Source organism: Abrus precatorius, unplaced genomic scaffold, assembly GCF_003935025.1.
Source record: "Abrus precatorius isolate BTA unplaced genomic scaffold, Abrus_2018 Scaffold1, whole genome shotgun sequence".
NCBI lineage: Eukaryota > Viridiplantae > Streptophyta > Magnoliopsida > Fabales > Fabaceae > Abrus > Abrus precatorius.
This window is the reverse complement of record NW_020874291.1, coordinates 3,448,980-3,461,985: the sequence shown is the minus strand read 5'-3', so window position 1 is coordinate 3,461,985 and position 13,006 is coordinate 3,448,980. Positions and strand designations below refer to the sequence as shown.

At 41.9% G+C, this 13,006-nt stretch overlaps 1 protein-coding gene across 1 annotated transcript; it reads right to left on the bottom strand.

Moving 5' to 3' along the window:
* Positions 1 to 7,783: 7,783 nt before the first annotated feature.
* LOC113854759 (protein FAR1-RELATED SEQUENCE 5-like) lies at positions 7,784 to 9,126 on the bottom strand. Its single transcript, XM_027485966.1, has 4 exons — positions 8,968 to 9,126; positions 8,555 to 8,869; positions 7,967 to 8,403; positions 7,784 to 7,880 (listed from the first exon to the last, which is right to left on the bottom strand). Exons 1-4 carry the CDS (start codon positions 9,124 to 9,126, stop codon positions 7,784 to 7,786), a joined length of 1,008 nt encoding a protein of 335 aa, XP_027341767.1.
* Between the last annotated feature and the right edge of the window lie 3,880 nt (positions 9,127 to 13,006).

Sequence of the window (13,006 nt, the reverse complement as noted above, 5' to 3'; positions counted from 1 at the left end):
TATTTGGAATTGAGCTATATTGATTTGACTTGCTATTGTTAATGCAGGCTTACTGGCTCAGCGAGGTGTTGACGTGCCGACCTTCCGGCGCAATCTGAAGCAAAGAATGCCGAAGGGAACGCCTGTTGAGGAGCATCGCCATCCTCAAATTGATCAACTTCCCAAGGTGCCAGAACCTCGCCCTCCTCCCCAAGATGTTGTTCCGGCTGAAGGCCCTTCCAAGAAACGCAAGGACAAGGGTAAAGGCAAGGAACCCGATAGGGAGAGAAAGAGAAGGCATGCCCATTCGGGTGAGCCTGGCGGCGCATAAGGGGCTCAGAAGCAAACCCGAGTGGTGGCTGCTGCGGAAGGAAGCAGTTCCTCCTCCCCTGTGGTTCCCTTGGACATGCTGGCCGAGGGCTTCCTGGTGAGCGGGACACATGCCGGCCAGCTCACTACTCCCAACCTGTTATTTGATGCAGGGAAAGAATTGGTTGACAGTCTGGACTATGAATCACTATGGCGCTACTACGCAGAACTTCATGTACGGTCAACAGCGATGCTCTGAAAGCTAGTTGGGGATCCTATTATCGAAGTTAAGAAGTTAAAGGCTGCCTATTCGGCTTCTGAGGAAGCTTTGGCAGAGAGTTGAGAGATTCAAGCCAGTCTGGACGAGACCGTTCAATCCCTGTAAGGTCAGGTTAACCAATATAAAGAACACTTTCGGATAATGGAAGACTGGGTGCATGCAGCCGAGGAGGCGGCGAGGATCAAGGAGGAGGAAATGGAGGCGTTAAGGGAAAAGTCCTGTCAAATAGAGGAGGCTTTACGGGCCAAATCTGCTAAGATGGAAGAAGCCTTGGCGCTGGAAAAGCAAAAGGCTGAAACCGAGATGAGAACCTTTGCCGAGAAGTGTTCTCAGCAAGTATCTTACAAACATGAAGCCGGTTTTAACCATGCTATTCGCCAGTGTCATGGGTTCTGTCTAGTACCGGCAGACTTTCATTTTGACATTACGAAGGACTTTTTTGGCGGGAGGTTCATTCCTTACACCGAGGTTGATGACGATGTGGAGCCTAACGCTGAAGTGCCTAGACGCATCATTGAGGATGCTGCTAATCCTGAGGCAGTCGGTCCCGATGCAGCGGAAAGGGAAGAAAGTTAGATTATTTGTCTTCTGTACTCATGGGTCATTAGTGCCCAAATTTTGTAATTAGTCATTTTGAATAGAATTTTGTCTCTCTTTCTCTTATGCTTTGTATCTTGGTCATATAACTTGCACTAATATACGATATGCTTAATATAATCGTCCTTAGCCGAGTAGGGGACACGAGAGGTAATTAAACTAATTCATCTTTAGGTATTTAAAAAAGTTTTTAAGTTTTAATGGTGATTCAACCTTAGTTAGCGGAGTAGGAGTACTCGGGAGGTAAAATTTAAATAATTCGTCTTTTGCCGAGTAGGGTTAATCGGTTGGGGAAAATTCAACCTTAACCAAGGGATAACTGGGAGGGACTTGTAATCCGTTCATTTTGACTGAGTGGGGGTACTCGGGATGGAGATAATTCGACCTTGGCCAAGTGACACTTGGGAGGGAAATATAATTGATTCATCCTTAACCGAATGGGGGTACTCGGGAGGGAACTAATTCAACCTTTGCCAAGTGACACTTGGGTAAGAAATATAATTGATTCATCCTTAACCAAGTGGGGGTACTCAGGAGGGAAATATATCAACCTTAGCCAAGTGAAACTTGGGAGGGAAATATAATTGATTCATCCTTAACCGAGTGGGGGTACTCGGGAGGGAACTAATTCAACCTTTGCCAAGTGAAACTTGGGAGGGAAATATAATTGATTCATCCTTAACTGAGTGGGGGTACTCGGGAGGGAAATATATCAACCTCAGCCAAGTGAAACCTGGGAGGGAAATATAATTGATTCATCCTTGACCGAGTGGGGGTACTCGGGAGGGAAATAATTCAATGGCGCTTGAAAGATATTCAGTGCATAAAAAACCGTATAGGCGAAAAAAAAGAAGAATTTTATTGATAAGGTGCCTCGTTAAAAACCTTCCCAGGAAAACCCCTTTTCACTTTCTTTTAAGAGGATAAAACCTGGGATAGGAAAAGAGTACACCTGTGTATGTATTACAAGGTTTTAACTATAATAATGCTTCAAATGTGTGACATTCCATGTCCTCGGTATTAATTTTCCTTCCAATGTTTCCAACTTGTATGCTCTATTATTTAATCTTGCCGTTACCCGAAAGGGGCCTTCCCAATTAGCTGCCAACTTCCCTTCTCGCCGATCTTTGCGTGCGTCTTCGGTTACTCGCCATACTAGGTCGTTTTTATAAAATTGTCGTGGACTGATTTTGGAGTTGAATTTTCTAGCCATCATTCTTTTACTAGCCTCGGTCATAATGGCGGCGTGGTCATGTATTTCATCTATTAAGTCCAGGTTGACGGCCAGAGCCTCTTCATTAGCTGATTCCTTGAAATTCTCCCTCCTGAATGAGGGCTCTCCAATTTCTACTGGCACCATGGCATCAGTTCCATAGGTAAGCCGAAATGGGGTTTCTTTTGTTGTGGTTTGCGGCGTGCACCGATAAGCCCATAATATCTCAGGCAGTTTCTCTGCCCACTCTCCCTTTGCCGAACCCAACCTCCTTTTTAATTCATGTAAGATCACTTTGTTTGCGGCCTCGGCCTGGCCATTCGTCTGAGGATGTTCAACAGATGTAACTCTGTGTTTGATATGCAGGCCTTCCAGAAACTCTTTGAATCGACGATCTGTAAATTGAAGCCCATTATCTGTAATTAGTGCATGAGGGAGGCCGAACCGTGTAATGATGTTTTTCCAAGTGAATTTCTGGACGTTGTTGGCCGTGATGGTGGCTAGGGGTTCGGCCTCAATCCATTTGGTGAAATAGTCCACGGCGACGAGGAGAAATTTACATTGCCCTTTTGCTAAAGGGAAAGGACCGAGGAGGTCTATTCCCCAAATAGCGAAGGGCCAGGGAGAGCTAATGTGGCGAAGAGTATCGGCGTGTTGGTGCAGGTGAGGACCGTGTTGTTGACAGGGAATGCATTCTTTTACAAATAAATGACAATCTTGAGTTATCGTTGGCCAGTAGTATCCGGCTCTGAGTACTTTCGCTGCCATAGTTCGTCCGCCCGAATGGGTTCCACAAATACCTTCATGGATTTCTCTCATGACGTAGTTAGCTTGATCGTCGTCTAGGCATTTAAGCATGGGGGTTGAAATTCCTTTTCAATACAATTCTTTACCGAGAAGAAGGTATTTGGCTGCATGTGCTTTTATTTTTTTAGCTGAAGCTGTATCCTCTGGTAAGCTGCCATCAGTGAGGTACCGGATGAGAGGGGTCATCCAATTATGAGATGAATTTTCTATGTCCATGCATTCTTGTTTGGCGACACTAGGTTGGGTGATTTGTTGGTGAACCACGCTCTGCAACTGCCCTGGTTTCCGTTGGCTAGCCAGCTTAGCTAGCCTGTCGGCTCGTGCGTTCATGTTTCTTGGTGTGTATCGAATACATACCTCCTCAAACTCGGCTTTTATTTTCTTGAATTCCTCGTAATATTTAAGCATGACCGAGTCCCTGATCTGATAGGTATCGTTAACTTGTTCGGTTACAATTTTTGAATCACTCCAAGCAGTAATGCGTTTAACCCCCATCTCCTTTGCTAGCTGAGACCGGCGAGTAAAGCTTCATATTCGGCTTGATTGTTGAATGCCTTAAATCCAAACCGGATAGACTGTTCAATGGCGAATGCATTCGGTCCTTCAAGAATGACCCCCGCTCCACTGCCTAATTGATTTGATGATCCATCAACGTGCAAATTCCACATGTCTGGAGTGGTATTATGTTGTGTAGTGAACTCATTGATGAAGTCGGCTAACACTTGGGCTTTAAAGGGGCGTCGGTTCTCGAAATGGATATCAAATTGAGATAATTCAATTGTCCATGCCACCAACCGGCCAGCCAACTCTGGTTTCCTCAAAATTTTGGCCATCGGACAATCTGTACGTACCACCATCTGATGGCTCTGAAAGTAGTGTCTTAACCGACGAGCTGTGTGGACTAAGGCAAGTACCACTTTCTCCATTAATTGATACCGGGATTCAGGACCTTGGAGTGTCCTGCTAACGAAATATACGGGGTTCGGTTCAGGTGTTTCTTGAAGTAAAACCGAACTGATGGCGTGATCGGACATAGCCAAATAAACAATCATTTCCTGATTTGGTGTTGTTTTAATCAACACAGGTGGCGCTGCCAGCACATGTTTGTATTGTACAAAGGCGTCCTCACATTCATTGGACCAAGCGAATTTTTGAGATTTCTTCAACAATTCAATGAAAGGCCGAGACCTTTCTGCCATTATTGGCAAGAATCTAGCAAGGGCTGCAATCCGCCCGGCCAGTCGTTGCACGTCCTTGACAATGCGAGGGCTGGCCATGTCGATGATGGCTCTACATTTGTCGGGGTTTGCCTCAATCCCCCTTTCAGACAACATGAAACCCAAGAATTTACCGCCAGCTACACCAAATGTACATTTTTCAGGATTGAACCTCATTCCATGCTTTCTGGCTTCTCCAAATACCTCCTCTAAGTGGTCAAGATGTTGCTTCAATGCGAGGGATTTAATTACCATGTCGTCTACATACACCTCCATGCATTTACCCACTTGTTTTTCAAAAATTTTGTTCATGAGTCGCTGGTATGTTGCTCCTGCATTCTTCAAACCAAACGGCATCACTCGATAACAAAAATTTGCAGAATTTGTGATGAATGTTGTTTTTTCCTCATCCGAGGGATACATTCGTATTTGATTATACCCAGAATAAGCATCCAAAAAGCTCAGTATTTTGTGACCGGCTGCACCATCGACCAAGGTATCAATGTTTGGTAGGGGGTATGCGTCTTTTGGGCATGCTTTATTGAGGTCCGTGAAGTCCATGCACATTCGCCATTTGCCGTTGGCTTTTTTAACCATGACGATGTTGGCTAACCATGTTGAATACCTGACTTCTCAGATAAAGCCAGCCTGTATTAGTTTTCTGGTTTCTTCTTTTACTGCCTTTGCTCTATCACCACCAATTTTTCTCTTCTTTTGAGCTACCGGTTTGGCCCCTTTGTAGACCGATAAGTGGTGACACAGAAATGCTGGATCAATGCCAGGCATATCCGAGGCTGTCCAAGCAAACAAATCGGCGTTATCTAATAGCATCCTTTGGAGGATTTGCTTTTCTTGTACATTCAAACAGATCCCTAAATACGCAACTTGTTCTGGCTTTGCTCCTAGTTGGAAGGGTTGTTTGTTTTCATTGGGCTCGACTCGATATTCCTCATCCACTCTAGGATCGAGTTCAACATCCAACTCTTCTCCCAACCGAGGGGATACAATATTGACATCTCGGTTATTCCCATGAAAGGGCTTAAGGCGTAAACTTGCAAAGTAGCATTCCCTGGCTATTTTTTTATCAGCATGGACGGTAACAATTCGGCCTTTTTCAGATGGAAATTTCATGGCCAAGTGTGGAGTGGACACTATGGCCTTCAATTTGTTCAGGGATGGTCTGCCGAGTAGTATATTATAAGATGTGTTCGCATGTACTACAAGATAAGTGACTCTTATGTGTTTTCCCTCATGCTCTGATCCAAACGAGGTATACAAGTCAATACACCCCTTGGTCTCTACTCGTTCCCCAGAAAAACCGACCAACGATTCGTGATATTCTTTGAGCTCTTGTTCTGAGATGCCTAATTACTTGAATGTATTCCAGTATAGGATATCGGTCGAGCTCCCTTGGTCAATTAGTGTTTTTCGAACAGTGCAGTTAAGAATGTCTACACTAATTACCATGGGATCATCCTGCACCGGATCGACTCCTTGAAAGTCGTCGTCAGTGAACGTAATAGGCGGGATCCAGATTTTGCTGCCTAATGAAACATTATTAACCGAACGGACATGTCGAAGATGCCTCTTTCTAGCCGAATGGGTAGGTCCTCCACCAGCAAACCCTCCGGCTATGGTGTTAATGACCCTTTTCGGATACTTCTCTTGTTCAAATCTTCTAGCTGGGGGTTCTCTGGACCTGCTCCTGTGTGGTTCAAATTTTTTGTCGTCAGATCTCTTTGGTGATTCAGGGTGACGGTCTCTTCCTTTGTTAGGTTGCTTTATGGGATCTGTCTGTACAAAATCTTTTAAGTATCCACCTTTAATTAATTCTTCAATTTTGTCTCTCAGTGCTATACACTCCTCGGTAGTGTGACCCCTGTTCTGATGGTATCGGCAAGACTTACTTTTATCTTCCCGAGGAGAAGTGTTGGCACGTCTAGGCATTCTCAATATTTCTGTGGCCAACGCTTGATCAAGTACTCTGGACCGATTAGTGTTGAGCGTTGTGTAGGAAGGATACTTAGGTCCTCGAGGTGGTCGTTCAAGTTCATTTCTTCTGTCGTTTCCCTGCCTTGCTTTAAAAGTCTCCCTCCTTTCTGTATTTTTTGCGTTAGATCCTTGATCCATCTGTACCTGGTTCCGGTATTCAGATAATTCTTCCATCTGCATATACTTCGTAGCCCGACTCCTTAACTCGTCTAGGTCAATTAGGGGTTTTTTACAGAGGCTATTAACGAAGGGTCTTGGCTTCAACGCTGTTGTGAGGTGGTGCATAGCCACTGCTGGTTCCAAGTTATGAATTGAAAGAGTCACTTTGCCAAAGCGTTCCATGAACGCTCTAAGTGATTCTCCTTTCTCTTGGCGAATATTGACTAGGGCCAAGGATGTTAAAGGATGAGGTCGGCTTGTGGCAAACTGCAAGTTGAAATGTCTTGTGAGAGTTGCAAAAGAGTCGATGGAGAAAGGGGGGAGTCGGGTGAACCAACTGAGTGCAGGTCCTCGGAGTGAAGTAGGAAAAATTCTACACCATAAGGCGTCGTTTTCTGTGTACAGACCGACCTGTGTTGTAAAGACATCCACGTGTTCTTCGGGGTCAGATGTGCCATCGTATTTGTCTATTGCCAACCCTCTCTAATTATTGGGCAGCTTAGCTTCCAGAATGTGGTGAATGAACGGGCTCCGGTTCACAAGATCGTCCCGGTCATTTCTGGCTACCGATTGATATACCTGTCTTAATTTCTCTTGCAGCGCTGAAGATTCCCCTTGATCTTGGATGACGGGTGTAGTTAGGGAGGGGACATGTGTCCTTATCTCTTCCCTTAGGCTGGCATTTTCCCTTCTTAGGGCTGAGAGTTCCAGTGCATCTCTTTCGCGCTCCTTCTTCATCTCCATCATTTCTGCCTTAAGCTGCCTCAGTACAGCTAGAATGCTTTCCTCTGTTCCTCCCTGCAACACCACTTCAGGTACTGGTTCCTCTGGTGTGACGCCCTCCATTTGTTGCCTAGAGGTTCCTTCCTGCTGGCTTCTCGTCATTACCATGCTTAATCCTGAAAAATGAAGTTAATCGGGCCCTACGGTGGGCGCCAAAATATTCCTGCTTGAGAAACGACTGTCTTCAAACCTCTGATCAGGCGTCCTTCTGACGATTGCTGATATGGAGGGTACCTGCAAAAGGCACTTCGATGGTAAAGTCAAGATTCGGTTCTGAGCAATAAATGTTATTTAATGATGAGAAGTCAACCTCTTACCTGTATTTCCTACCTTCCTTTTATAGGCATTCTATTGGGCTGATGGGCCTGAGTCAGCCTTTATACTGTGGCCCATTTTCCTGGTTTAAATAATACTTTGATTATTACCCTTAATTGGATTATTTACCTTTTAATCCTGACGAGGGGTACCCGGTCTAGTATGCCGAATAGGTACTCGGTTTCCTTTTCCTATAGGTGGGACTGAGTTGATTCCTTTTCCAGTACAGCTAGTTTGTGACAAGAGTCATACTCACACTTGAGCTTGTTGTAACGTTTGTCTTCAACCACCCGTTCAAAGTGTTCAAAGAATTACTTGATGTCAACACCAGGGTTCATACATGCCTTGAAGTCAGAATTTAAACTTTCACTTAACTGAGTGCTATGCATTCCAAGGGTTAAATAATCCTTGAGATAACATGATGCCCATTTCTCCTTTATAGCATACAGTGAAGTAATCCAAGTATGTTCTTGAACATTGTATTCTGTAATCAACCTTATCCAAGCCTTCTCAAAGTCATATATGCATCGTTTCAAATCTCTTAATAAATGACTCCCTCCTTTCATCAAATTCCCCAAATGCTTTATTCCATTTTGTATTACGTGCCACGTACATAAAGCATGACGTGTCTCAGGCATTACTTGGACAAGTGCCTTTGCCATTGCTTGGTCTTGGTCTGTAAAAAAAGTTTGAGGTTTTTTTGTTGTTGTGTGCTTCCAAGAATGTCTCGAACAACCATTGAAATGATTCCGCTGTTTCATCATACAATAAGGCTGCTCCAAAGATAACAATGCCTCTGTAATGGTTAAAACTGGAAAACAATGCTAGAGGTTTATTAGCTCGATTGGTGCAATATGTAGTGTCTAGTGATACAACTTCACCAAAAAACCCATAATCAATTACCATCTTTGCAACCGCCCAAAAAACATTTGTGATTTGCTCCTCTGCATCCATTTGGTACGCATGAAAAAAAGATGGGTTGTCTAGTAATTGTTGCTGAAAATATTGCATTCGACAACCGACTTCTCCGTATACCATTTCCCTTTGTCTCTTTGCCTTCAAGTAATTTTTTGCGTCTAGGCGAGTATACCCAACATTAGCTTGGTGTCCGACAAGTGTGCTCATTAGTTGAAGTGACGCCTTTTGTCGCAATCTGGATGCCTCAAGCATGTGTGTTGTTTCTGGCAATTGTAACGGGTGATTATGCTTTTCAACAAACTGATGAATGAAATATTTATTATTGTTTGCCAAAGACAATGCTATTCTTGTAGTGGATCCCTTTTATCTTCTTTTCGATGCCCCTCTTTGCAACAAACATATCTGCAACCCGTAATGACACCATCTCTCTTTCGCTTGTTAAAGTATTGTTTCCTCACTCCAAATCCTGTTAGCCTTCCATATTCACACCAAAATTTCCATACTTGTTCAAGACTCTCAAACTCTAATCCGACACTTGGTTTCGTTGGGACATCCATCTTTGTGACTATCTCTATACTCCAATAACATAATAATAAAGATGAGCTATATTCATTTTTGTAATCATATGCATTAAAAACATTATGGAGTAAAGGTGTACCTTATTTACGCCTTATCTCTTTGAAAATGATATTTGTCAAAAAGTTTCCCAAAATGGCGAGCAAATGATATGAACTTGTCAAAAAAACCCCTCACCATTGAACTTCCTTTATCAAAGCTTCTAAGAATATCATCTACTCAGTGTTTCATCATTTTCAACATTAAGGAAAGCCTCTTTCTTAAGAAATACGTCAATACACTATATTTGGCGCCAATTTTTCTACAAAACTCGCTTAAGCCTTCCACATTCGCTTAAGCGAGACTTCGCTAAGTAATTCGCTTAAGTGAGACTTATCGCTTAAGTGAATTCTCGCTTAAGCGAAATATCCGCTTAAGCGAAATCTGCGACTATTGGTTTTGCATAAGATTGAATCTCCTCCTTTCCTTTCATTTTTGCACTTTAACTCTCTGCTACTCGCTTAAGCTGAGCAAACCTCTGTCTTGTATTCCACAGCTTCAAAGCCTTCAGAAAATTGTTTCCTCAGGTACAAACCTAAACCCTAAACCATTGTATCTCTCCTATTACTCTGTTTCATTTACATTTCTTCCATTGCATTATGGGGTCTTCCCCTTCGTGTTATTTGTGAACTTTTGCATGGGTTTATAACCTCTGTTTCATTTATATTATAAGAGATGCATTTTTTAACTTTTATTTTGATGTTGGGCTAATTGAAAATATTTTTGCTAGATAAAATGTCACTTTGACCTTACCTTGATGTCTGTCTGTATTTTTTGCTTAAGCAAAAATGAGTCGCTTAAGCGAATAAATGTGAATGAGAAAACAAAGGGTGACATAATTTCGCTTAAGCGAGACTACAGGCTTAAGCGGGTTTTACTGAAATTTCTGTTCTGGTTTCGATTGCAGGATGGCACCAAAAAAATCCATTCTTCAAAGAAAGAGGCAGACACCAAAAGTTGGCCAAACTTCACAACAACATGATGAACCTATTGATCAACATGAACATTCGTCACCTCAAACTCAAACACAAACACAAACAGAAGTCATATCATGGGATAGATATAGGTTCAAAACCAGGGCCAAGGATCAAAGATTTCTTGACTTACAGGCTAGGGAATTGCTACCTGAGAGAAAGATAGCTTTACAAGAAGGAGAGTATGAAGAATTTATGCAAGAGGTTAGGAGAAGAAAATGCGAATTCTTGGCAAATCTCCCCAACCAAATTAATGAGGTAATCGTCAAAGAGTTTTATGCAAATGCTTGGCCATTGATACCAAGAAGGTCAAAAAGAAGGTCTTGGGTTCGAAGGCACCCAGTTGCTTATGACAAAGATGCAATTTCAGCCTTGTTACGCAACCCTTTGACCTTGGAAGAAGGGAAGCTATGCCAATACCAGCAACGCCGAAAGTGATTCTCAGGTTTTTTGGATCATAGGGTAGCTGAGACCTTATGCATCCTTGGAAAATCATATGAAACAAATACTACTAGGAAGCCAATGAGGTTCAAAAGACAATCTCTGAATACTTTGGCTCAAATCTGGACATCATTTCTCTTTGCTAACATTGTCCCAACCACACACAACTCAGATCTTCGGATGCCTTGAGCATATCTCATATACAGTATCATGCAAGGGATATCCGTTGACATAATAGCAATCATTTCAGATGAGCTGCACCAATTTGTTATTTCCAATACCTCCTCTACTGCATCAGCAACAAAACCTTTGGGATTTCCAACACTCATCACTGCTTTATGTGCTTCCCAAAGCATTATCATTCTAGAGAGCGCCGCTCAAACTATCAGTTTGAAGAAACCAATCAATTCCCAGTTCATCAGAAATTATTGCACCAATCAATTAGAACAGCCTGCAGGACCTTCCTCTCAACCCTCCTCATCTGTACCACTTACATCATAACCAACACAACCATTCATGCCTGACATGCCACAAATGGATTCAAGTGTCCTATGTCATCTAACCCACATAGAGCAATAATTGGCAGCAACCAATCGCGCTTACACTCAGTTGAATGAGTCGTTCTACAAGTTAGTCCTTTTCTTATTTAATATTTTAATATATCTAATCAATTATGCAACCATGCCTGATTTTCTCTTTCCACAGGTTCACTCTACATCAACATCATGGTGAGCCATCTGCTTTTCCATGGCCAACACCAGAGCTTTTTGCAGCGACTGTATCGTGGCTTGGAGACAACCCTACCTTTTTAGCTCAAGAAAAAACTCCAGAAGATCATGTATCACATCCAGATGAAGGAGCCAATGAGGACATTGACGATCATCAAGAGGGAGATGTACAACAAAATCAAAACTTAGGGAAAGAATGGGACATGATGAGGGAGATAGGCCACAACCAATGCAAGAGGAGGACAATGTAGAAGACCCATGATTAGAATTAGGATTTTATTGTAATGGATATAAATGACTAAACATTTTCTGTTATGTAATAGACTTTATTTTTACTTTCCCAATGCTGAATTCTATACTTTTTCATTAATGGATTTTAATATTTGTTCACAATCATGCCAAAGTCATTATAAACTATTTTTGGTGGAAGATGTATGTTGAAGAACAAATGTAATCTAGTGTATTTATCCCCCTTGCATGCTGTCTGTTTTTGCAAATATTGATGCGTTGGAAAATTAAATTTTTGGCTCAAGCCCTGCTACCATTTGCTTAAGCCAATTAATCTTCGCTTAAGCCATTTTGTTGCATGTTGCTGTGTCTACATAATTTTTTAAAATTATGATATATTCACTTAAGCTCACATATTCGCTTAAGCGGTTTTATATTCGCTGAGAAATTCAAATTTGGGCTCAAGTCCTGCCACTATTCGCTTAAGCCAATTCATTTTTGCTTAAGCCATTTTGTATGCCTGAAATAATGGCTCTCTGCCTCAAATTCGCTTAATATCAATTAAAATCGCTGGTCAAGGCTTAAGCGACTCTATAATAGCTTAAGCGATTTACAATCCGCTGAAGCGAAAAGGGTGGTTCAAATGCATCCCTCTCTAGTCCATTTTCACTTAGGTTTAATTTTTTTTCGCTTGGTAGGGCTTAAGCTAAATGCAAATCGCTTAAGCGAATTTAGGGACTTAAGCGAGACATGGTTCATGTGTGTTGTGGTTGGCTTGGGTGCGCTTTTAAGCCTTTTCACCATTAGCTTAAGCCTTTCTTCCCGCTTAAGCGAATGGCCCACCAATTTCGCTTAAGCGAAAAAATCCGCTTAAGCGAAAACACACTGCGCCCTGCAGTTCCTGCCAAGACTGTAGAGGATCCGGATCCAAATCATCACATGACATACTTTCAATTACTTAAGTGTATAAGGTAAAGTGTCTCACTCAAATGCACAACATGAAGCATGATCAACCATAAGCTTGCCCATTGCCTACTTCTTCACTAGAATTCACATATACACACAAAAATCAAGAGAACTTTGCTAGGTTATAAAAAGGAGGTAAGGTGAAGGTGAAAAAATTACAAAGGTAAACAAGCTAAAACTAAAGAGGATATAAGAATAATGAGAAATAAATTTAAAGAAAATAAGTATGAAAGGATTACTTTTGCTAGCTATCAAATGCTTCTTTTCCTTTTTACTACTTACTTTTCTTTTTCTTTCTTTTTCTCTCTCTCTCTTTTTTTTTTAACTTTTTTTTTACTCTCCTCTTATTTTTTTTATTTACTGATTTTTTTATTTTTTACTTTTTACATTTTCTAAGAGAATCTCTTCCACACTTATTTTTATGATCATTCCTAAAATAATTCTAAAGTTCTTGTATCCCCTTAAGTTAGGTCATGTTATTGTAC

Excerpts from the sequence above, each read along its gene's own strand:
- LOC113854759 (XM_027485966.1), bottom strand. The coding sequence starts at position 9,126 with ATGGATGTCCCAACGAAACCAAGTGTCGGATTAGAGTTTGAGAGTCTT. Across the intron at positions 8,870-8,967 it reads TCATTACGGGTTGCAGATAT|TTTGTTGAAAAGCATAATCA; the intron begins GTTTGTTGCAAA and ends TTCATTCATCAG. Across the intron at positions 8,404-8,554 it reads TTTGGGCGGTTGCAAAGATG|CGGAATCATTTCAATGGTTG; the intron begins GTAATTGATTAT and ends ATGATGAAACAG.